Source organism: Lissotriton vulgaris, chromosome 10 (assembly GCF_964263255.1).
Source record: "Lissotriton vulgaris chromosome 10, aLisVul1.2, whole genome shotgun sequence".
NCBI lineage: Eukaryota > Metazoa > Chordata > Amphibia > Caudata > Salamandridae > Lissotriton > Lissotriton vulgaris.
Window position 1 is genome coordinate 231956966 of NC_141698.1, and position 26316 is coordinate 231983281.

General features: G+C 48.8%; 1 protein-coding gene across 1 annotated transcript in view; it reads left to right on the forward strand.

The window, feature by feature from the left end:
* AGAP3 (ArfGAP with GTPase domain, ankyrin repeat and PH domain 3) overlaps positions 1–26316 on the forward strand; it is a 1596783-nt gene that overhangs the window by 170761 nt on the left and 1399706 nt on the right. Inside the window, exon 4 of the mRNA XM_086940918.1 lies at positions 25378–25463. Coding sequence (XP_086797044.1) covers positions 25378–25463 — 86 coding nt within the window. The remainder of the gene's footprint in view (positions 1–25377; positions 25464–26316) is intronic.

Consider the following 26316-nt stretch of genomic DNA (forward strand, 5'->3'; position numbering starts at 1 on the left):
GCATAAAGGCAGTCCATTCGACATGGTGGGCACAGTTGTGCCTGGATCTCACAGTTCGCGCACCTGTGGGCAAAAACAAAAAAAGGGGGGGACAAAGAAAAAGGGGAAAAGAGAGGGGGGGACAACCCTACCCCTCCTCCTACCCAGCCAACAACCCCCAAACTCCCCATCCCCCTCCCCCACCCCCTGTACTGTGCCGACAACCACTCGCTCTTCCCCTGCGGCTACCTATTGTCTACCCCCACCACCAGTTGCCAGCTTGGCCGGTTAAACAGGCGGGTCCGGCGGCGGTGTCAGCCGCAACAGTCTAAGATACCTAGGGCAAGTGATTTCTTTGAATTCTGAGCATAACAAATTATGCAAGGGTGCCCACAGCTCCTCAAAAGCGTCTACGTCCCCCGCCACCACTAGGGACAGCTTCTCCATGCCTAGGACATGCCACAATCTATGCAGCCAGCCGACAACAGTGGGGAGCGTGGTGGAGCGCCAGTGAATGAGTATGTTCTGTACTGCTGACCCCAAAGCTATCGCTGTCTGTCTACCCCTTTTAGATCTCAGAGGGTACATCAATCCATTCTACAAACCCAGTAGGATATATGCAGGGAGACGGGGTAATTCTATTCCAAAGCATTTGTCAACCTCATTGAGGACCTCCTCCCAGTAAGGAGGCAGAAGGGGACAGTCCCACAATATATGAGTAAGTGTGCCAGTCTGACCACAGTTGCGCCAACATGTCCCAGGTATTGAGCGGTCCATCTCATGTAATTTCTCAGGAGTGCGATACCAATAGGTTGTGATTTTGGTGAAGGTCTCTGTGAGCCCGGTGTGATAGGCGGAGTGGCGCGCTCGGTAGGAGATGTGGTCCCATTCAGTACGGCTCAGCACTCGACCAAGCTCCCGTTCCCACCGCTCCCTACCCGGGTTGTAGATGTGGAAGGGGGGGGTTGCAGCATCTTATACAAGTCAGAGATGAGCTTGGCGTCCGACGAGCGAGTCACTAGCCAGCGCTCATACGCTGTGATCGGCCGGTCTGCCGTCGCGCGCACTTGAGGCTGTAGCGCCCAGTTACGTGCCTGCATGTACCGCATGCGTTCCGTCTCGGGGAGGCCATAATCCCGACGCAGATCCTGGAAGGGAATGACACCCTCTGGGCCATATAGATGATATAAAGTGAAACATCGGGCCGCCCGCCAGTGATCATAGGCACCAGGCTCCATACCCGGGCCAAAGTCCGGGTTACCAATCAGTGGCGTGAAGACTGAGGGAAAGGTAGTGAGTTCGTGCCTGGTAGCCACAGAGTCCCACACCCGAAGCGGGACCCGCGTCACAAAGGAGGCGTAAAGGTTAGGGGGCCGGTGGGCCCTTCTCATTCGCCAGAATGCTAGTGAAAACCTTCAGGCCTGTGTTCAAAAGTGAGATTGGGCGGTAGGACCCGCAAGCAGTCCGATCCTTGCCCGGTTTCGGGATCACAGAGACCGTAGCCTGAAGAAATTCAGGGGGAATGGCACCCGGCTCCGAAAATGTATTGAAAAGACGCGTCAAAAGAGGCGCGAGCTCCTGGCAGAAGGTCTTGTAGAAGAGAGGGATAAAACCATCAGGTCCCGGGGCCTTACCAGTCTTGAGCCGGGAGATCGCCGTAACCACCTCCTCAATCCGGATCTCCCGCTCCAGATATTGGGCCTGATCCGGCGTCAGCGACGGGAGCGACACCGAGTCTAGATAGTCCGTTTCAGTCTGTGCGGAGGGGGCCTCGCCAGCGTAGAGGTCTGCGTAGTAGTCGCGGAAAACTTCCGCGATTTGCCCGTCCTCCGTGACCGACCCCCCGGTAGGGGTAACTAGTTCCTTCACCCTGTGCTGTTGGTGCTGCACCCTGAGCTTGTGCGCCAGGAGCCGGCCGCACCTGTCCCCACCGGTGTAATACTTGTGCTTCAAGCGAAGCACCGCGTACTCCGCTCTATCTGTGTCAAGAGCTGATAGGAGTTTCCTGGCGGCCTTCAATTGCCTCCAGACTCGGGGGCGCCCATTCTGTGATGTACCTGTTCCAGCTCCCGCACCCGTCGAGTAAGCTGATCCCTTTTGAGCTGGCGATCCCTGTTCTCCGCCGAGGAGATAGCGATAAATTCGCCACGGAGCACAGCCTTCAGGGCAGCCCATTGCGTCGCGCGGGTAGTGTCGCCATTGTCGTTTACGCTTTGAAAGTCTGTTATGGCCGCGCGGATCTGTTGCACCGTCGATCGCCTATGCAGCAACGTATCCCGAAGACGCCAGACCCCCCTCGAACGAGCCACTGGTGGTAGACGGAAGGTGCCCTCCACCGGTGCATGGTCGGAAAGAGAGAGGACCCCCATGTCGGCATTCGAGGCCAGCTCGAGCATCGGGCCCGTCACTAGAAGATGGTCCAGCCTCGCGTAGGACTTGTGGGCATGGGAGAAATAGGAGTATGCACGAGTCGCGGGGTGGAGGCGGCGCCACATGTCGTGCATATCAAGCTCCCCCAGTCGGGTACGAACCGAGCCCGAAAGCTCCCCCAACTGGTGGCGCCGCTGCACAGACCTGTCCAGGGTCGCATCAAAAACCACATTCAAGTCCCCCCCAGTATAATGTGCCTGTCAGGAGTGGATGCCACGTCTTCCAGCGCCCTGTGCAGAAATTGGTCCTGACGGTCATTGGGGCCGTATATGGAGCCTACAGTAAACACCAAGCCCCCCGCCTTAATCCTATATGCCAGGAGTCTCCCCTTTTGCTCCGCTACCTTCTGCAAAACCTCCCCTCTGAAACCTCTTGAGAACAAAAGCGCTTCTCCTGCTGTTTCAGAGGCACTGGAAGAAAAGAGTTGCGTGGGGAACTTGGGGGTGCGCATTCTGGAACAGTCCTTGGCTAGCAGGTGGGTCTCCTGCAGTAGGCAGATGTCGGCCTGGGAATTCTCTAACAGGGACAGGACAGCCCGCCGTTTAACCGGATTATTCAGCCCCTTCACATTCAGAGTAACAACTTTAAGGGCCATCACGGAGGGGAACACCAGAGACGCTCATGAAGGCGGGCAAGGCCCACCGGGCAAAACTCAAAGGCCACAGTAAGAGACATCATCTCACAGCAAAAGCAAACTTCCCAACGGCACAGTACAGTTCCCAAACCCCAAAACACCTCAACTTCCCCCCAACCCCCCTCTCCCCAGCGAACCCCCAAACTCGAAACTACCCCCAACAACTCCCCTTCCTCCCCCCCGCTCCCCAAGCCATTCAAAAGTGTCATTGTCCCAGTCCGGTCCTTATCGGACAAGGCCGTGGAAAGTCGATCAAGTGGACGTCCAGCCACCACCACAAGCACCCCTGCCCACCCCTACCCCTAGAACCCCCGCACCTGCAATGTTGAAAAGCTAATGTAGACTCCCCCCAGAGTAGGTTCAGGCCGTCAAGGCCACATCGCTGTTCGTCGTCGCCCTGGAGGCCTCCTGGATGGCGCTCGACATGTCCGCTCGAATCGTGGGCGAGTCAGGCCTCGCAGGCGGCGGGGATCGCCTCTCTCCGACCTGTTGCCAGCCGTCTCTAGTGCTTCGCCTGCGGCGAGGTGCCGGGGTGTCCATATCCGAGGCCGTGATCCCCAATACTCCGCAGACATCCTGGAGGGACCGAAGCTGATGCAATGTTCCATTCCACCGGAAAATCAATCGGAAGGGGTGCCCCCACAAATACTGCGTTTCGTGCTCCCGAAGGAAGTCCGTGGCAATTTCCTCTTCTGCAACGTGATCGTGGATAAGTCCTGATACAGAGCCACCGGGTGATCTCTGAAGCGGAAAGGCTGCTGCCGCCGCGCCTCGCGGAGAATTCGCTCCTTCAAGGGGAACTCCGGCAAAAAGGCCAATATGTCCGGGGGGGGCGCCGAGGCCCTGCGAGGACGGCCAACCCTGTGCGCCCTGTCGATACGTAGTTGGAAGTCCTCAGACTCTCCCAGGATTTCGCGGAATAGGGCTCCCAGGTAGGCGGCCACGTCCTCACCCTCTTCGTTGGACGGAACACCCCGGACCCTGATGTTGTTCCGCCTGGACCGGTTTTCAAGGTCCTCGGCGTGGGCCTGTAGCTCGATCTGTTGTTCCCGCAGCCGTAGGACCTCCTGCTGCAAGTGGGTGATCTCCTCGTCCCTGGAATGACCAGCCGCCTCCACAGTGTTAACTCGCTCCCCCAGGGAGTCAACTTCTCTTCGGACTTCCCGGACCTCTCCGGCCACCTCCTGCTTCAAAGTCTGAAAATCCTCCCTTAAGGAGCTAAACAGGGACTCCAGGAACGACCGGGTCACTGGGGGCTCTCCGTCGTCAGCGCCTCTGGAGTTGGTCGGGGGGCTCGGGGCAGGCTGGCTCCCGCCGCTGCGTAGGGCACCGCGCCCCAACATGTCCGGCAAAGTCCGATCGCCTCTCCTCTGCCCCCTGGCATTCGACATCTTGGATAGGCGGGAATAGCCGAAGTCCACAGTTCGGCGAGCAGGTGCCGCAGGCCGCGGCAGCCGAGCAGCAGAGGCTGGCCGGCCCCTCAATCGCTGGCAAGGGGGCACTGCAGCCCAGAGGCCCCGGTCAAGGCCGGGCGTCTGCTCCAAGTCCTTCAAAATGGCCGCCCGTTACAGGCAATGGGGCCAACGCCCAGGAATCGAGGCCGACTCCCGTCACAGGAACACATACAGGGCTCACAGTCAAAGGGCAGGCTCGCAGGGCGCGAGGCAACCAGGGCCGCTCGTCGGGATGTGCAAACACGCTGGAGGCACGACCTCACTCCGTTGCGGCCAGGGGGGACCGGAGCAGCCACGTGGGGTAGGCCTTCTCGAGCCCCGGGCTTGCGTAGTTGCCGTAGGCCGGCCACGCCTCCGCTGCCACCGTCTATTCAACTCCGCTCCGTCGGCGGAGGCCGCTCCGGCACCCACCCAGGCGCCGTGTCACAAGCACGTCGGCAGGCCACTCGCAGTCGCTGGATCACCTCGCCGGAATACAGTGCCTGAAAACCTCGCGGCTCTCGGGTCCCCGCAGGTCTCTCAGCGGCCACCGCCTCGATCGGCTCCCGAACGGAACCACCGCCGCGGCGGGACAACTGGGGCTCACCGACTGCTCTGCACCACCACGGGGATCACCAGGTGCGGTAGCCGCCCGATCTGGGGGAGAGCAGCGGCTGTAAGCGGTGCAGGGTTTCCAGGGGCTCGGGAGGTCTCGGCAAGTGCGTCCTCTCAGCCCGCCATCTTGGCCACGCCCCTCATTCTGAAATTTTTAGATGACAGATTGCTCTATTTACCTCCTAACCACAATACTTTTAATTGGGAGCTTGGCTTCTCAAAATGGCTGTTGGGTGTGAAATTCTTGTGCTCCGCCCTTCGGGGCTTCATCCTGAGGCATCCTACACTAGAACACACTTAGAGGTGCTACCTGACTACCGGATATCACCCTGAAAACGGGGGGCACAGTCCATCAGACCCTCGAGGCAACTTGGGTGAAAGATGCGGCTATATGAATGCTCTGCTGCAAGGCTGCAATCCTCTAGCCTACTGCTCAAGACCAGAGCGTAGCTGGGGCCTCAAACTGCTGTTGCTTGCTGCGGGCCCTGGGTGATGGCTGGAGTAGGTAGTGCTTGCTCCTGAGAGATTAATCCTGGATTAACCATGACCAGAGCAGTTGACACAGGTAACACAGCCCCTATGCTGGTAATGCAATAGGATCTGTTTGGCCTGCATCCCATGGTATGGCTGTGCCCGAACACAGGAGAGCTGCAGGAAAGAGATGGACTGGGCTGGGCTCTTGGACTGCAGTAAGTGCTCTCCAAATGTAAGCGGCATGGAGTTGGGGCTGCTTGCTGGGGATCGGAGGCCCCGCCAGAGGGCTGAAATTCACCAACCTGCACCAGTGAGGCCTGGGACTGAGGTACGGGGAGGCAGGCGAGACTTGGAGAGCCAGCTGCTACTAGCACTTGTGTGCCGAGCGGCCTATAGCAACATCTTTGTCCGGCTGATTGCACCATGATCGGAAGATTAACATTGTGCAACCTGGAACACTGCTGAGGGGACATGCAACACTGGAATTTCACTAGCCCCCACCCATAAGTGCACCTGGGGGTAGTCCTTGTACAAGAGAGGTAACTTTGCTCTACCTGACTGCTGTCCTCATCTGTCTAGGGTCCCCATGCCAAGCATGAGAACTGGTAAAAGTGGCAGTGGCAGATCTGGGACACACGCACTTGGTGGAGAATACCGACAAGGTGGACCGCACCCCCTTATTGGAAAACACAGGGGAGGAATCCCCTGTATCTTTGGGCTCAATACTGAAACCTGCAAATAAAACCTGAGAGTTTCTGGAATACAAAACCGATAACATTGCGATAGACCTCGGTGTCTTACAGGACAATCATCGCAAGTTGGCCTCAAGGGTGACACGATTTGAGCGCCTCCTTGAGAAAGTGCATCCAGCAGTGGTGACATTACAAGAACAGAGTAAAGAGATTACATGTATAGTGGAAACTCTGGATAAAAGGGCAAACGATGCAGATGGACGGTGTTGCAGAAATAAAATTAAAGTGGTTAGACTTCATGAGAAGGTGGAAGGCAACACTATGGCGGCTTTCCTTGAGAAATGGCTGGCTTGCGAGGTGACACCAGATGGATAGTTTCCCTTCTTTGCCTTGGAACGGGCTCAACGGGTGCTGCTAGCCCACCACCCTGGGGTGGCATGAATTTTTCATTATCAGGGTTGAGACATTATACTGCAATGGTCCCATGTGTTGGGGCCTCTACTGGTAGAAGATGCCATGGGCATTTTTTCACACTACACCTTGGACGTGTAATGCCCACAAGCATCCTTCCTGACAATCAAAAGAACCTAAGGGGGTAAATGCACAGGCTCTGTTTTTATTTCTCTCCTGGCTGAAGGTTATGGTGGATGGCACCACCACATTTTTTGAGATCCCCGAAACGCGATGAGACTGACTGGAGAAGTAAAAAGTTGGGGCCATCATGATGACACAAGCAGTTGGGAACCAACCCGGGATCAAGTAGACAGAGAGAGCAGAGGGTCTGGCTACTGGGACCCTGTCTGCACAGATATGTAGGGAGGACTGATGGGGAGCTTAAAGGGTTATCTGCAACACCCCCCACGTAAGTACCTAGGCTAATAGCCATTAGGATAACTAAGATAATTCTATAATTATTGTTATCATTTTCTTCTAATATTGTTACTTGTTATGGATGGATAGCCGTTGCGATTTTGACTCTGGGTTTGTTGGGAATGTTGCGATAATATTAGATTGCCTTATGTTAGATGCCTGGAAGAAAATAAAACGGTTGTCCTATATAGACAGCAATTTAAGAAAAATGGATCCTGCCATTAAAGCCAAGGATACAGTTAAATTCCTAACTTACTCATCGGACAGAGAGAAAAAGAGAGAGACACCCATGAAGGCAAAATATCCAGGGTGTGTAGATACCTGTTGGACCCCTTATATGCTGGCCTGCCAAATTATCTGACAATTGTCAAGAATACACAACATAGGTTTTACTTTACCAGACTACGATTAGGAATACTGCACCTAAGGTTTGCATTTCCAAAAAGCCTCTCAAAATGTCCATGTGATAGCAGAACCAGACAAAGCACAAGTAACTTTATCTTTTTCTGCACTCTTTATAAGGATCTTAGGAAACGTTTTTTAGCCCCGATTTTTAAAACTGGCAAATATTTCTATTATCAGGATGCTTTTAAATGTATATGTGGTCTGGAAAATGGGGATATTTGTCTATCTGCCATAGCTTTTATTACATCGGCTCTGGGAAGAAGGAAAAACCTAGCACACCTGGAAGCCCTAACTTATGAGGCTACAGAATAAATTTACTACCTCTGTTGTCCTCTAATATTATGAATTTTACAGATTGATCAAACTGTATTGAATGAGCATCGGGGGGACCCGGACTTGTGTGATTATTAATAATTTTTGGACTGCTATATAGGCCCTGGCAAGTCTTGAGTGGTGGTTCCCATGCTGCTACATCACAATTGTTACAGGGTGTCGACTTGGGGAGAATGTATCCACACATGAGCTTTGTATTGCTTTTACCCTATTTATTGATTGCAGTGTTTTTATTGTGTCGTTTTATGGTTCAATGCCAAGTAACCGAATAAAGTTTTTGAATTTGAGTAGAACACCAGAAACTGCATTACATTTTAAAAATAATGGCGTATAAACAAAAATGTGGCCTAACTATTCCTGGCAATTTTTACACTTCTAAGTGACCTAGGTAACGCGTTTCAAGTGCAACATCATTAGTTCATGATTTGCAACTGTATGCATTATTAAAAACACAAATTGTCGGCCTTTTTAGATAGGATTCCAGGGCAGGGAACGAAATCTACTAGATCTGCTAATAAGGGAATCGGGGATCGCACCTAGGTCCGCCACCCCAGCTGCCGTGGGTAACTTGTGGCCATAGTGTTGGCCACAGTGTTGTCCATATCCTAACTAAAGTCCAGGGGTTTGAGGTGGACGGAGAAGGGATAATGTGCGTGATTAACAATGGATGAATTAATGTGGGTGGGAATGATAGTTAAAAAAAATTATTGGTTATATTATTTAAACTGATCAATCTGGTAGACTCTTAACAATTGCTGAGTGAGGTAGCCATACACCATAAGTATATTAGTAAAACCCATGATGTAAATGTAAATTATGCTAGTGCCCTATATACATAACTGTTATGGGTCCATTCCTTACAAAAGCTCAATAAAAACTGTTACAAAAAATAATTGTAATTGCTTTCTGAAATCTTATGCTAAAATACAAATTCAGAGTGAACACATCAAAATCTTTTCTGCAGCTTTCGCAATTCCTGTGTTAATCATATTTGTGTAAGAATGCCTACGCCTTCGCATTCTTTAAAGAGAAACAGTTGAGTGTTTGAGTTTGCCACTCTCTTCAGCCATCACTTATCAGTGGACCTCCAGTTCAGCACCCACCCTGAGGTCATTTTTGATAGTCCGGGCAGAAAAATTGATTCAAACAGATTGTGTCTGCTGAAATTTAGGGATTGGTTTAGTAGAGCTCAATGGAGCTCTGTGCACCTGCAGCAGAGATCCGGCACTTTTGATGGTGGAGATGGGCACCACAGTTTTTTTTTAACCTTTATTAAACTTTTTGAAAGTTATTTTTAACATTCTTTGTATATCGATCCTTCTATATCCATGCTTAAAAGCGACATTTAAGCATCATCTCATTACATAGTCATGTTACCTATTAGTTAGTGAGCTGCTAGATCTATTTATGGTCATGCAAAATACTCTATATTCCTGCTTAGCCTCATTTTAACTAGATTAGCTGTTCGATAGGGAGGTGTCTGTAAGGTAGACGTTATAAGTTGCTTCACAGAGTAAAGCTCTTTCTACAACCAAGTCTAGTTCTTGGGAATGAACGTTTCTGTCTGACTTTGCAACGTATTCTTTCAATGGTGCCCACAAGTCTTATGGTTTTGCCAAATGCAATATTTCCTGGACATATGTGTCATTATGTTGATTGCAGGGTTATGTTCCTTCTCTAATACTATTTATGCCAGTAACTCGACTTGTCATGTAATGCCACAGCAAAATCTACAAAAAGACACTTGCTGCATCTAATGCCTGTATTAATTTGAACTTCTCTGTCATAGAGGGGGTATTAATGTTGAAATTTGAACTGTGTAAGATGATGACTGTTATTGTATGGGACAAGCTTAACCTGCAATATTCCTTGCATTTATCATCTATCTCTTTTAAGCATTGTTCTCTAATTCGCCTTTCTGCAGGCAACATATCTAGTCAGGCCGTAATAGCTTTAGTGTAAATTAAACAAGCATTTGTAATGCAATAGGCCTCACATTAATGACTGTTTAAGCTATTGGCATTGCAAATGAAAAAAATAAGTTACAAAAGAAATTCCAGGAAGCAAGGCAAGGATGTAGTACCACATGCTCCTGCTAGGTGGCCTTGTGGAGTTGTAAAGGGACCTCTGTTAGCCACACAAGGTACTACACCCTTAATGCAAGTCTCAGCAATATGTCTGTTAATAGAGGTCCCTTTTACAACACCACAGGGATACCTAGTAATAAATAACCTGTGCTACAGAACCCTTTACTAGCTTAGTGCATTTGCGACCACCATTAATGTTACTAAAAGCGCACAATGTAACTTTTACAAAATGTCCTTGTGCGAGCCGCGCAAAATAAACAAAGGGGAAAAGCAGTTTTTAAACAAAGCCCCGTGATACAGAATAGCACAGTGATGTAAAAGATCGCCGTAGGACGTGAAAAGAAAGGAAGTTAGGCTGCAGAAATGAAAGGTCGCCTGTTTTGGCTGCAAATGCTTTAAGTTTGTAGCCAAAAAAGATAGGTTTATTTTTCCTTTGGTGCAACGAAAGGATGAACAATCAAGGAGTTTGGAGGCAGAAACTGCATATTCAGTGAAGATGATCGCATCCAGGTGCAAATGTGCAAACACTTAGTAATTTAAAGACATTTCCCAGCAAACAGTCACCCGAGGAGGTTACGAAAATAAGCTCCTAAAATAACGTGGTTATAATAACTGTATTTAAATCTCGATTATGAGAAGTATTCCGCACTTACACTCTCAGGGTCGCAGTGTTCAGCGTTTTGCCGGCGGGTGGAGGCGCATTTTAGAAGCCCAGAGCTTGAAGCTGCAGCCATAGGTAATGGCAGCACCAAGGCTAGGCTCTGCTTCAACTAATCCTGAGTTTTGGGGTCAGCACGGGCAAAGTTCTGGGTCCAGTACAGGGCAGGCCCATCATGGGTAAAGCAACAAGGGAGTCAGAGGGAGGTTAGTGGTAGGAACGGGAAAGTCCTGCCTTCCGGATCATGCAAGCCCCAGTGCTAGGCATGCAACGCCATCTTTGTTTCACCAGATTTTACTGTGCCAACGACTGCAAGTGGTATTGGCAGTATGCGCAGCAAAATTAATGAAACTGCCGCCATTGTTAAAGCTGTAACGCGGCGTGCCTGTTTGTAAAAAAAATTGATAAAATGTTGCCGTCCATGTCATATGGGTGAGCCGCACATAAGAAAAGAAAGGTGCAGCCTTCATTGTTCACCCCAAAGCACTCCGCGCTAGTGAAAAAAAGTGTCTTAAAAAAAACATAAGAAAAAGCCAGAAGTGTTGCACTGCTTTAAAAAAATATTAGGGTGTGTGCAATGTTAATGACGCAGCTGCCATTGTTGAAACGCTCTCTAAAAAAGACAAACGGGTGCACAACAGCATTTCGTGTATGCAATAGGAGAAAGTAATTTAAGAAAATAGTGCTCACAGACTGTAAATGAAACATACTGAGTAACAACACAAGTTACAGCGGCAGTCCTCATGGGAGGTTACAACAGGAGAAAAGGAGGTACTAAAGATGGATTACTAAGCCTTATAATGAATAAAAAACAACCATTTACAAAGGGCGGCAACAGGAGCCAATTGAAAAGGTTGGCAGAGCTTCAAGTCAATACCTGTATATAGCGTGCCTCAAAGAGACAGCACAAGCACTGCCTAGGTGAGACCTAAAATGAAAGAAACCAGATGCCTCCAGTTTGTCCATTCAGTGATTATAGTTAACATTACCAGCACTGGTGGGACCTGGTGGAACGATTGCTGCGGTGCCCTGGCCTATGTTGTAACAAGAAGTGACTTGCCACCGATTTGCTTGAATGTTAATAGAGTCATAATATGTTTATTCATTTTATGAAGCACACTGCTACCTATACTGCATTCCTAGAGCAAGGAGGAAAAAAGGATTGTGACATGGAAATGAGACTACTGTCCATAGAGCTTTGTCTTCAAACCTTCTCTAAAAAGCAGCATCCCTGCGTTATACTTAGTGTTACCGGAAGGGTTTTCCACAATTTGACCGTCACCAGTGAAAAAGTTCTACCACAGGACAGAGTCTGTTTGAATCTCTGTAAAGTCAAACGTGATGCATCAGTGGGAGAAGGATGTGGCTTGGAACATAGGAGGTGCATGGTCCCTAAGATACATTGGACCAGTGTGGTAAAAGTCTCTGTGAACTTGGCAGAGGAATTTAAAATAGATTCTTTTCTCCAATGGGAGCCAAAGCAATGAACCCAATGCAGTAGAAGAAGAGGCATGCCCAGGAAGACCTAGAGCAAGTTTAGCTGCATTTTGGATGCATTGTGTGTTTCTTCTACAGGGCCAATGATACACCCAGGAAGAAAGAATTGCAGTAGTCTAGATAACATGGAATGGTTGCCTGGACTACAGCCTGAAAAGCTGCCATTGGAAGGAGTGGCAGAATTCTCCTCGGCTCCCGGAACAAGAACTATGTGAAAGACAGATGGTCAACTTGTGTTTCCAAGGAAAAATCCACCTCAAAATAGAAGCCCACATTTTTCACAGATGTCACTGGGTCAGGAGGCTCAGAATAGGATGGGGAGGCCAGTGATTAGAAGAATAGGGTCGTAAAAGTTGGTCACGGTTGATCCACATCACCTCAGTTTCGCCAGGATTAAACTTCAATCATTGGCATACACCCAATAAGAATCTGCAGACAAACATCGTTGGAAGGATTTAGTGGGTAAAGAATTGAGTTGGTCCGTGGCAATTAATATTTGAGTATCATCTGCATAAGTCATACAGCTAACCCCAAAAGATCTAACTAATTTTGCTAGAGGAAGAATGCAGATGTTAAAGAACTTGGGGCTCAGCGCAGGCTCCTGAAGTACTCCATGTTTTGAATTCTCAGAAGAAAGATGAAAAGTACACAGCCTGGCTATTATCCTTTAGATAATTGTTGCACCACTGACATGCAGACCCACCTCAGACAGTCTGGACAGAAGAATGTAATGTGATACTGTGTTGAAGATGGCTAACCTATCCAGTACCCCTAAGGCCACAGGATTAGCTGGGTCTCCAACTTAAGCAGTTTGCCCATGCCAGACAGCAAAGCTGTTTCCAAGCTATGTCCTAGCCTCAGCCCAGATTGTACTGGTTCTTAAATCTGATTTTGTTCCAGGATAACGTGGTCTAATCTGCATTAGCGTATTTTACCAGCGAACAAGAAGTGCCTTTTTCCACTGCATTTGAACCAAAGCATTTGTTAAGGAGCTGTTACAGACCCCCCTTACAGGTTTGGTTAATTTAAAAAATAAATCATTTACACACGTACTGTGTAATTGGATCAAGAGGCAATTCTCTCGAAATTGAGCAGGCAATTGGAATAAATTGTTCCAGGTCGAATGGAGCAAAGTGATCCAGACAGGGACTGGAATATATTTTTCTAACTACATCTACGCTATTGAGGCACAATATTAATTGATAGTATTAATTATGCCAAAGTTAGAAGGCTTAACTTGGGGCATACTATGAAACTGGATGGAATGATTAGATTATCCATCCATATCGACAGCTGATTGTTAGTGGGCGGTCCCTGTGTATTACAGATGGTGACAGTTATTTCCTCAAAGAAATTTGAGAGCTTGTGTGAAAGCGCCTGAGAATGCTTGATGCGCATTTAGGATTGATAAATAAATAAATAAAATAAGTACTGTACTATCATGAACCTTTCCACTGAGGAATTTTCAGCTGCAAGTATCTTTTTATTTTTTTAATCTCTTAATAGATTTTCATACAACCGGGTGGAGAGCGGCCACCCTACCGCAACCAACATAGAAGAACTTGAGGCTTATTTCTTTCCCCGTACATATCATAACTACAGATTCACTCACTTAAGGCACTAGTCTCGGTACATTGAGTTCATTCTAAATGACAGACATCCTGGTTGCCCCCAACGTGTAGTGTTGACAACCCAGTGTGGATACCATCTGGGTTCGCCCTGTATCCCTGACCTCCTCTCCCACTCAATGACCTGACACCCGCGACCCCACACCTTGTTACATTTCCTCTGGCATCCGCTCACCTTGTGTACCATTTTTTCGAAGTGCATACACCAGTCTACATTGGCCTCTCAACTGCATGTATCTTTTTGAAGTAATATTCAACCATGATTGCAACTAGCATGCGTTAATGGGGCTTCCGGATCTTATTTAGCAGAACAGGAGTAATCTAAGCTCCAGGATACTTCATGTATTTTACATCAGCCACTTGACCTACTTTAAGGAGGGGATATACCAACGGGCTAAAGGCCTGTCTCTTAGAACTAACCTCTTTTTTAAAGGCAGCACTGCATTTAAGGCTGTTTCAACCCACTGGACATAGTTATTATAATCCTCAATTGTGCACTCTGCTGGGGAAGCCTTGTAGCTCGTGTTGAGTGTGTGGGCAAAGTTCAAATTAGATAGTCTACCCTAGGGTCAAGTCAGCTGTATCACATTCAGTCTGTTGGGGTTAGGAGAGATGTGATTCTTTAATTTCAAAGAGAATCTGACCAGATGGTGATCAGATCACACCTGGTGGAAAAGGCATGGCACATTCCCCAAAGCGTGCCATACCCATCAGGGATGTGGGCACTGGTGGTACGTGGGGATGATATCGTAGTAGATGTCCCAAAGGTCAGGCGTGGCGTGTTCACAGCCCCAGCAACCGCAAGTCGGCATGTCCCCCGTGAGGCGGAGGCCCGGTGGATCGAAGCTTTCTGAGGATGAAACCTGCCGGGAGGACTTGAGCGGTGTCTGCCCAAGGAAGTCGTGGAACAACAACCTTGCTGTGCTTGAATGCCTAAAAGACGTGCAAGAGGTGTAAGTTCGGAGATTAATAGAGATGTGAATATCCCGGTTGTGCGTGTGCTTTAGTAAAACCCAGAGCTGTTGTAATTCAAGGATGTATTCCTCGTAAATTTGGAGACTACAAAGCAGCCACCAGCTGCAGGCTTGCCATTATGCCCCACTATAATCCCAGTTGTAGGTGACTCCACCTTCCCCCACTTTGCTCTTGCTAGTATTTGCCAAGTTGTCACTGGGGGTCAATCCAGCTGGGTGTTGTCCAGTAGCCTAAGTTGATAAAGAGGTATGGTGGGTCTGTCATATGGCAAGTCGTAGGCAGGAAACAGTTCAGAGAAGCAAGCAAGGTCTCTGTTCGCACTAGTGTGTTCTCAGAGTCGAGCTAAGCTTTAAGCGTTAGCCCGGCTGTGATTCGAGGGACCATAAGATGAAATTGAACAGAAGCTGAATGGTCTCCTTGGGTGTGAGTGTTGCGCTCACTGATTTAAACTTGGGGCTTGGCAGAGCCATAAGAGGGCCGGGGTGCATGGAACCTCCTGTCTCGGGGTTTGTGTCTATTTTGCCTACAGGTGCTTCACTGTTGAGGAAAAGATAAAATATAAATACATAAATAGTTATAAAAATGCCTAGTTGAATTGGCTTCAAGTGCAGCATTTGGAGGTCTGAGTTTATGCAATACAACTTTGAATCTCTATGTATTGTCTTCCTAATACATGTATACACTTTCTTCGTGCTTCTGTAACTGTGTGTTTGTTGCTTTACTCCTACTGTAGAACAAATAATAATTTTTGAAAATCGGACTCTCAACTACACAACTCTGTCGGATTCTATACCTCTCTCAGTATATGCTCTACCCCCACTTCCTGACTCATTCCAAAACTTTATTCTACTACTGTGATCTCCAATATAACTCTTTCTGAGATCTTACCTCTTCTATCACTCCTTTGCTCAACCCAAGCCTCATTTTAATATTGTGGTCTCCGAAAACAACTCTCTCCCTCATGAATCTCTCCTTGACACATCCCAAACCGCATCTTACTACTTTGATCTCCCAAATAAACCCTTTCTATACTCTTCCCTCTTCTATCCCTCCATTATCGTACTCAAACCCATTAACTGACTCCCATGACTGCCACTCAAATTAATTTATATTTCCCTATACTATTCCACCACTAATCCTTTTTGTGTTCTAGAGTACTGCTTCGAATCCTCGTCAGGGGTAGTAATCGCTATATAAATACTATTACAATTTGCATTAATGCCTTTAGAGAAACAGCTGATGCGGAGTGCAGCCGTACCGCAGACAGACCTACCTTTGGCGAGCTGGTGGTGCAGTTGATCTGTGCACTTTCCCTCAACCTTGCTCTAAAGTGCACTCTCTCGCCCTCTAGATTCTTTGACTTTGCCCCTCGCTGTCTTTCTCACGGACATATTACATCTCTCTGCCCCGTCACTCCTCTTGTTCTTTGTGCTTTATCAGTGTTCCTATGCTGATAAGAGTTGTCATTCTGCGCAGCACCAGTGACGTAAAATTCTAGTCCTTCCAGTGCTTAATTTGTGCCAGTGCATAACATATTTAAAGTTGGACGCCGTGCCCGAATGCGTGGGTGAGGTCCCTATAGAAGCTACAAATCCCAATTGAAAAATTAATTTTTTTGCCAGCCCGTGTCCGTTCCTCCTTGGCGCAGAAGTGTTTCCCCTTGAGGAGTCGGACAAATGCCGATCAGACCAGTTTGCCCAGTTTTGCCCCCCCTCCCTCCCCCCCTGTACTGCGCAAACGCAGCGGCGCTGCTCAGTCGAGTCCACCCATAAGCAGCAGCGTGTGCTGCTCTGACTGCTCAGCAGCGGCCTCGAAAACCAAAGGCAAAGTAAGTAACGATTCGATCACTTTAATATGTGGTAGTATTGTTGTGTGAAGCAAGGGTGTTTTTAATGGCTGATGACGAGTACATGCAAGGCACACATAGGGCGGGTTTGAGTCTGCATGTGGTGCTCAGTAGGGTTATCAATGCCCCTTTGTCGATGCCAGTGGGTGGTGGGCATTGGTATATTGATTAGTGATCTGACTGCTGGAAAATATTGGAGCAAGTTCTCTAGGTTTGGATTCATTTTTCTCTTGTTCCCAGGGCACTTCTTACACCAGGCAGGATTAATAAAATATACCCTGGAGCCTCAGCTGCCCCGGTGTGGGGCGAAGAGGGCACAGCTGTTGCATCTGATGTGGGATTGTGAGCGCCTCTGGCTCTGGGGTGAGATTGACTATATTAATCATGTCACTGAACGCCATATTCTGCATTCACTGGTGACGTGTTTATGGGGCTGTTCCCACGTCCAGTAAAGTATGAGGGCTGCTCTAGATTAATAGGCTTGGATTTGATTTCAGCAAATAACCATTGAATAGATGGGGGGGGGGAGGGTTGAGGGGGCGGGGTCCCTTTCTGCTTTGATCTCTACCAGCGGGGCTCCTGGTTTCGCGCAGTAGGTATTAGTCGGTGAGCCCCGCCCCCTCCCTGGTGCTTTCCACCCTGTGTTACGTGGCAGGCTCCCTTTAATTCTTCGCGTGACCTTTTGTACACCTTGGAGCAGCAGATGTGAGACAACCGGTGGACTCGGCGGGGGAGGGGCTGCTAAAGGTTGAATGGTTTACTGTGCAGTCATTTGCTGCTGCTGTTTATGGTAATACTGATTCTCTGGCAGTGGGTTGTGGCGGTGCATACATGCTGCATCCATGCCTTCTGTTGGATGTGTGTGTTGGGCTCTGCGTTTGTAGCTTTTTTTGTAGGCGGGTCTGTGAGGGTGGCTCTGTGTGTGTGTAGGTGGGTCTGTGTGAGGGTGGCTCTGTGTGTGTGTGTGTGTAGGTGGCTTTGTGTGTGTGGCTCTGTGTGTGGGTGCAAATGCAGTAGGTCTTGCATTTGCGAGAGATTAAGCTATTGGCATTGTAAATGACAATGCCATTTATTTATGTTTTAAAAACATAAATAAAAATAATGTCGTGAGCAATACCAATAGCTCTAACTTTAACAATGCCGAGACCATTGCATTGTAAATGCATGTTCATCCTGCACTCCGGTCAGTTTCATTTAGTCTGCTGTGCGTTGCTAGGGATTCTCCATGATTGTTCAGGGTGCTTTTCTTTTCCTCACTAGCAGCAAAGATCTGAAATTGGATTCCTCTTCCTATCATTCTCATGGAGGGTCATCTCTCTGTGAAAGCTCTATTTAACTTTATTGTTTTGTACTAATAATCCCCTTACTGCCAGGATACCATGTCGGGTGACATTTGCACTCTATAAATAGATTTTATCCTCCTCATCATCTTAAGCAATTTAGTACCAATCTGCGGTTGGCCAGGCTTTACACGTCCCCAACTAACTCCTACAAAAAACAGATAAAGAGCCCCAAACCGACCACGATGTAAAATAAGATTCTCTACCCTCACTCACCCCTACCTCCAGTTTTAGACTGCTCTGAGTTCAGAAAATGAAATGCACTGTAATCCGAGTTTCTCCTAATGCATCTGCAAGCCTGTTTTGCCAGGTGGTAATTACTCTGGCAGTTCTCATTCTGGCAGATATTTTCATTCTTTCCCTGATTTCCCAGTCTCAAAGTTATGTATATGGTCTTCCAAAACATCTAGGTTCTACCCATAGAACTTTAACCACAGTGTAAAATATTCAGTAGTTCCCTAACTGAAGTTCAAGCCTACGTTTTTTTAAACTCACCTGTCCACAAGACTGTCCAGAAGTTTGGGAATTTCCAGCTCAAGTTAAAACTAATTTACACATCATAGCTTCCCAAATTCTTTTCTCTGTTCTGTCAAAAAGTTTTTTTTCTCTTACTTGGGGTCAAAATCTCTGAGCTTTATTTTTCAAAAGCTAGGCAGCTGGAAAGCATTGTATGTACAGTCAGTCCAGGATTCACCAGACATCTAATGTGGTATGTGGATGTGGTAATAACCTACTCAGGGCCAGATATAGGTAAAATCAAATTTACGAATCCTTAATAGCGAATTTTACCAATTCGCTATTAAGGACACACAAAATTGAATGTAGGTAGGAAACGCTAAAATATTAGCGATTCCTTAATAGCGAATCGCCTATTGAGATTCGCTATTAAGGAATGCCTACCCATTCATTCCTATGGGCTAGGAGGCCCATAGGAATGAGTGGGAAGATAGTCACTAGTTGCAATTCGCTATTAGAGAATCGCAAATAGCGGGCACTATTTCAAGGGTGCCAGGGTGTCAAAGGACACCCTGTTGCACCCCTGTAATGTGCATGTGTGCACATGTGGCACACATACATGCCTGTGCCACATGACACTTTAAAAAAAAAAGCAAAAAAGTGCTTTTTTAAAGGAAATCGCTAATTACCACCAGCTTGAAATTGGTGGTAATGAAAAATTTCCTAGCTAGCATAACAGAAAGTTTCAATTCTATTAAAGACTCGGAGGCGAGGATTTTGCCTTCTTTCTCCACTTTATTGAACAGCAGCGGAGATATAAGAAGACTACATTTCCCATGCAACAATGGGGAAAAGGTAGTTCAACAAAACAGATGGCAACAGCCAATCACCGAACATCATTAGTGTCCAATTAGGGCCAAGACAGGCCTCTATAGTCCTTCAACTGTGTCCCCTCTTCCTCTTTCGGAGCGCGTAGACAGCCTCTCCTCGCTCTTCAGGAATCCTGCTTGTTGGAATCCGAGCCTGAGGACAAGGAAAACAAATTACCAAAGTAGCACTGAAATCCATCACCTAAAAACAACAGTGCAAATCCAATCATTAACATTTAAAGAAATCAGCCTAAACAATCAAATTACTTACGGTCATACGGGGAGGGACTTCCTCCAGCAGAGAGAAGGGCGGGATAATCCTCGCCTCCGAGTCCTTTATAGAATTGAAACTTTCCGTTACGCTAGCTAGGAAATTTTTCATTCTATGTCAGGACTGGAGGCGAGGATTATGCTTGTTCAAAGTTTGCCCACTACCAACTGAGCCATGTTCAAGATTGGTTTGAAATAAAACCTCTTGAACGTGGAATCTGAGGACCAGTCTGCAGCATTGAGAATGTCCTCCAAACGAGCCCCTAGACTGAAAGCTTTTGAAGCCATGGCTCCTCTCGAAGAGTGAGCCTAAAACTGCGCAAGGCTAATGCCAGCCTCCTGCATCACCCAACGAACCCATCTGGCAATGGTGGGTGAGGAAACAGCTTTAAAGGGCTTCCTGATTGAAATGAGGAGCTGTCTTTCTCCCGGAGGGCGGAGCTCCTGCGTCATCTCCTCATAAGCTTTAAGGCAACGGACCACACAAAGATTCGGGGAATCCGGGAACTCTGGATATACGCCTGAGCAAAGTAAAGGTAACTCCCTCTGGAGTAAAAATTCTGCTAGTAATGTCCAATGCTCGAACGTCCGACACCCTTCTACAAGAAATGAGGCAAAGCAGCAAGGCCAACTTGGCCGACCGCTCTTTCCTGGAAAGGTACCTGTTCTGTTGCCAAGACAGAAACAAATTAAGAACGTGATTCACATCCCATAGCGCAGCGTAGCGTGGCTCTGGAGGAAGGGAAAGGCGAATGCCTCGCAGCAAACGACAAACCAGGGGATGTTCCCCCACAGGAGCCCCATCCACCGGGACATAGCCAGAGGACACCGCTGACCGGAAGGTATTAACCGATCGGAACGCCAGGCCGTCTGAGGCAAGTTGAGCTGAGAAATTCACGATGTGAATAACTTCAGCGACCAGGGGATCAAGACCCCGTAGCACACACCAACGGGTCCATCTGTTCCATGCGGATCTGTACCTTTTGACAGTACTGTCCGCCCACGCCTTAGAGATAAAGGACTCAGCTTCTCGCGAAAGGGCGGAGGCTTCCCACCTACTCCTGAAATCCGCCACGCCATGAGTCTCAGAGTGTTGTTGGTCACCAGCGGGTGAGGAGTCCCGTTCTGACTCAACAGGAGAGTTGGAAAGTGGGGACGTAGGATTGGAAAAGCCCAAGAAAGTTCCAGAAGAACTGGAAACCACACCTGGGACATCCACAGCGGAGTGATGACCATCAGTTCCGCTGCTTGTCTGCGAACTTGCGCAGTCACCCTCGTAATCATTGCGAATGGTGGGAACGCATAGCCCTGTTCCACACTCCAGTCCTGGAGGAAAGCGCCCGTGGCCGATGCCAGAGGGTCCGGCCGCCAGCTGAAGAACCGCGAAATCTGATGATCCAGCCTGGACGCAAAGAGATCTACTGAAAACGGGCCCCAAAGGCCGCTCAGACTCTGAAAAACCGACGGGTCCAGACGCCAGAGACTGGAATCTCGAAAATGCCGAGACTGAAAGTCTGCTTCTAGATTGTCCCTGCCCGGGAGATACTCCGCCGTGACGGAGATCTGATTCTCGAGGCAATAGTGCCAGAAACTCGCCGCCATATCCGACAGGGCCTTTGATTTCGTGCCCCCCAGATGGTTCACGTAGCGGACAGCCGAGATGTTGTCCATCTTCAGAAGCACACACGACTGTACTGAGTCTTTCGCCCAACAACGCACCGCAAAGGAGCCTGCCAACAGTTCTAAACAGTTTATGTGTAACCTCTGTTCGTCGGGTGACCACAACCCTCCTGTAGAGAGATCGCCGCATCCAGCCCCCCAACCGAGCCGGCTGGCATCCGACTCTTATCACCATGTCTGTAGCGGTACCGAAGATAGCTCTCCCGTTCCAAGCCTCCATGTGGTCCAGCCACCACTGAATCTCGGACCTCGCGTCGACGGACAAAGCAACCTTGTGAGAGTAAGGGAACCCCTTGCGCAGGAAGAATCCCTTGAGCCGTTAAAGGGCCCTGTAGTGGAGCGGGCCTGGAAAAATGGCCTGGATGGAAGAGGACAGAAGGCCCACCACACGAGCCAGCTGCCGAAGGGAGATCAGCTGCCTGGTCAATCCACTACGCAGTTCGTAACAAATCTTGGTCACCTTCCTGGACGGAAGACTGAGAATGGAGACCGTAGAGTCTATGACAAATCCCAAAAACGTAATGTTCTGCACAGGGTGCAACAGGGACTTCTTGACGTTTATTACAAACCCTAGGTCCTGCAGGAGTGAAACCGCCATCTGCAACTGCTGAGAAAGGCGGTTGGGACAGGACACCATTATCAGGAGGTCGTCGAGATATACTATCATCCGCACTCCCCTGGACCGCAGACACTCTACCACTGGCTTGAGGACCTTGGTGAAACACCACGGGCCGAAGACAGGCCGAACGGGAGAGACGTGAACTCGTAAGTGCGCCCTCCCCAGCGGAACTGAAGGAAACGCCTATGAGGCAGAAAGATGGGCACCACCAAGCACGCATCCTTGAGGTCCAACCTCACCATCCAATCCGATGGCCGGAGGACGTCCCTGAGGAGATGTATCCCCTCCATTTTGAAATGGCGATAAACTAGCCATTGATTGAGATCACCGGCCTCTTGCCCCCATCTGTCTTGTCGGCCAAGAAAATGTTGCTCAAAAAACCCCGGGGATGACTGGAAGTAAGAGCGGCAGCGCCTTTCTTGTGAAGAGACACAACCTCCTCGTCCAACAGGCGAGTGTCTTGTGCGGAAAACTGAATAGGGCGCGGGGGACAAGGCTGAACTGGGGACCCCTCGAATTCTAGATGAAAACCTCTAACTGTTTGAAGTACCCACGCATCTCGTGTCACGGTCAACCAAGCCTGAAAATGCCAGGCCAAGCGCCCGCCCACGTCTTGAGGGGAAGAAGGGAGAACTCTCACCTGGGCTAGAGGCAGCCGCTCCTCCACGATATCCTCTTCCTTTACCCCGCTTCCCTCTGGTGGGGTAGAAGTTGCTGAACCTTGACTGGTCCTGGTGGGAGCCTCTTTGGTTATTCTGGCGTTGCTGGCGACCGGCCGAGCGGCCCCTAGCTCGGCCGGCCCCGCGAAAAACACGGGGAAACACTTTTTTAATGGTGGACTGAGCCCGGTCTAGTGAAGTAAAAGTATTGACAAATTTACCGAGCTCCTTGACGAAGGGCTCGCCAAAGAGGCCACCCTGGGCGACAGCGCCCGCCTCCGAGTCAGCCAGGTCCCCTAGCTTTGGGTCGATTTTGATGAGAAGGGACCGTTGTCGTTCAGTAGACAGAGCACAATTCGCGTTTCCCATGAAGATGACAACCCGCTGAGCCCAGCCTGAAAGGGTGTCGGGAGAGATGATAGAGCTGGACTCCTTCGCCATATCAAGAATTTTTGTAATGGGGCCCAGGGCGTCCAAGAGTTTATCCTGGCAGGCCCTCCAGGATCTATCTATCCCCTTTTTGGGGTCCCTTATAAATTTTTGAAGGAAAGTGCCCATACGTGGGTCAATATCGGGTGTCAGGGCCACTTTACCCTCCAACGTGGGGTGAGGGCATTCTGCCCGAAGGCAGTTGCGCGCCTCCTTCTCCAAGGGGCGCCGGATATGGGCTGCCACATAAGCAGCAACTTTGTCTGCGGGGGTCCATTCAGAAGACCGCGGGTGGACAATATCATTAGGGTCCAACATATTTGGGGGGTCCTGCGAAGCTCCGGGGAGAGGCTGAGAAGGGAGGCCCGCTGGCCGGGAGGAACCTGTATCTGGGGTAGGGGGGACCTTCGCCGGAGCTACCGGTCGACTAGCCATAAAGGCTTGCCTAAGGCGATTAAAAGCATCCCCCTCCACGCCCGTGTCGCGGGCCCTTTTCGGCGGCGGGGGGTTAAGAAGGTCCTGAGCAGGGGAAGCAATCTGTTGGGAAATCTTGGCGAAGGCCTGTTCAATCTGGCACGACAGCTGATCTTCAAGAGGAGAGATTGCCTGGTCAACAGCCTTATAGATTGAGGTATCCACTGCTTCATAGAAAGCGTCCCCCCAAGGCATATCTGCTAAGGGGTCCTCCTCCTCCTCCTGATACTCATCTCCATAGTACTCCATGACCCTAAGAGGGACAGTGCCAAGCGATGAGAGAACAGCTCTGGCCTTGTAAGGCGCAATTACAACTGGCTGGGTGGCAGCCCAAGAAATCAACTTGTGCAGAAACGCAGATTTTTTAAGGAGCAAGGGGCACTAGCCCAAGGGACAGCGCTGACCAACCATCAAGTAAACAAACCCCTTTGCACAGGGTAACAGGTCTGGGTAATGTCCCTTACAGTGCCCTCCAGTGATACAATACCTTATTAGGCGTTATTTTTATGCAAGGTACAGCTCTGTCTGATTGAATTTCTGGGCAAAGGCAAGAGCGTGGGCACTGTGAAAAACCGGCCGAGAAAAAGCGATTTCAGCCGCCAAATACACCATCAGAGGCGTCCCCCGCAGACCCTGCTCCGGTTATGGCGAGCGCGCGACGTTTGAAACTCCGTCTGAGAGATCAAACTTGTGTCGCGTTACACCGCCTACCACGCCCTCTAATGGCGGGAGGCCCAGAGGCACGCCGGCACCAAGCCGCGTAGGGACGGGAGACCGTGCCCGCGGCCGAACCCTCACAGCGTAGTCCACACGCTGACAGGGTTAAACCTGACGAAACAGAAGGGAAACGAAAGCGCACAAAGGCGCTGAACACACACGGCATCACCGATGCGGCGGAAAGCCGCCCAACCAAACAACCCACAAATGAGCATATAATGACACAAAGCGCCTAACAAAAAATCTGCACAATACGGCAAATAGCATCAAGCAATGGCGCGAAGCAGCGCACATGAAACGACCACTAAGCCATACTCACAGGTAAACAATTAAGCACTAAACAGGAGAAAACACTGAAGAGTACCTAACTTGCTGCGTAGCAGCGAAGAAGGAGGAAGAGGGGACACAGTTGAAGGATTTTAGAGGCCTGTCTTGGCACTGATTGGACTGTAATGATGTTTGGTGATTGGCTGTTGCCATCTGTTTTGTTTGACTACCTTTTCCCCATTGTTGCATGGGTAATGTAGTCTTCTTATATCTTCGCTGCTGTTCAATAAAGTGGAGAAAGAAGGCATAATCCTCGCCTCCAGTCCTGACATAGAATTAGCGATTCCTTAAGGCTAAAGTGCACTTTCTTTTGTGCTACTTACATTGCATTTAACCTTTTCCATGCTCATGACGAGCTGAGCTCGTCATGAGGCACGGTGCTCCGGTGCTCATGACGAGCTCAGCTCGTCATGGGTCATGGAACGCTCAGGTGCGGGAAGAATTCCCCTGCTGTGCTGAGCGTTCCACGGGAGCCAATGCACCTGTAATGAGCTGAGCTCGTCATGAGCACAGGAGCACTGTAGCTCATCACGAGCTCAGCTCATGATGAGCATGCGGGTGCTGTGCGCCCCCCCAGCACAGCGGGGGAATTACCCCCGCAGCGAAGGGGTTAAGGAATCGCAATTTGTGATTCCTTAAATGCAAGAGCAAAATAAGGAATCGCAATTTTGCAATTCCTTATTTTGCTAGTAGGTTTAAACTCACCTACATTGCTCGCAGCCAAATAGCGATCGATTGTAAACGCTGAAATTCTGCGAATTTCAACTTTAGCTCTCGCTATTTGGCCACCTACATCTGGCCCTCAGGCACTCAAATATTAATGGAGATCAGTAATTCCAGAGTTCCCCTTTAGGAAATTACAAAGCAAACTTTTATAATAAAGATTTCAGAAGGCTTTCCTTGAATTCCAGGCTATGTTTTGAGGATAAACTCTGTAGGTTTAATGTGAGGAAATACTCACTGATATCCTTTGTTTTACAGGAGGGCGGTTTAAGAAAGAGATTGTGGTGGATGGACAGAGTTACCTTCTGCTTATTCGAGATGAAGGGGGCCCTCCAGAGTTGCAAGTAAGGCATACATCTATTTGCTTGCATTATCTTGTTGTTTCATTCTCAGTCCTGTAGTTACATGAATCACAGCATCTGAAATATCCTTTTCTGAAAGACACCAATTGCATCATGGGGAATGAAGGAATTACATTAGCTAGAATCTATTCCCCGAAGAAGAGGGCCATGATAAAAGATCTTGATGGATGTGGGTGCCTTCAACATATCCACCTTCATGTGCCTCTTCAAGTATCCAAACAACTTGTATTGCTCTTTCTTAACAGCTCAGACCTAAGATATACAATGCTTACTCTTGTGCATCATGGTATTGAGACCCAACCAGAGAATGTACATAGTTGTGAAGGTTTTGTAAGATGGCACAGCCACATTTGTACAGTATATCAGCTTTCACTCCAGAACCCAAAACTTTGTGTATGATCAGGAGCCTAAAGTGTAGTGCTGCACTGCTCTACCATGGAGAATTGTCAGATACAAGTATAGTAGGCTGCTTTTTGTCCTGTATGAAAGCCTGAAAATCCACTTTTATTATAGAAAACAAGGGTTACATTCTGTTATGAAGGTGTTCTTGTCAATTACCCTTAAGACTGTACAACTTTGTGTAATGCTTCTAAAAAGTTATTGCAGTAGGGCTAGAGAAGGAGTGGAGCCGCTGTCTGGGTTGGATGTGAACTGGTGATATGGACCTTACAGTATAACTGCACCCACCAGTGTATTCATCCAATCTGAGTAAGTTTTCAAGGGCACCACCTTTATCAGTGGGCAATGGTCCTTCAAATATGAGAAAAATTAAGATCAACAGGCAGATAGTCCCTTATGCTTTGTTAATGCGCTCATTCATTACTTAATTTGACTT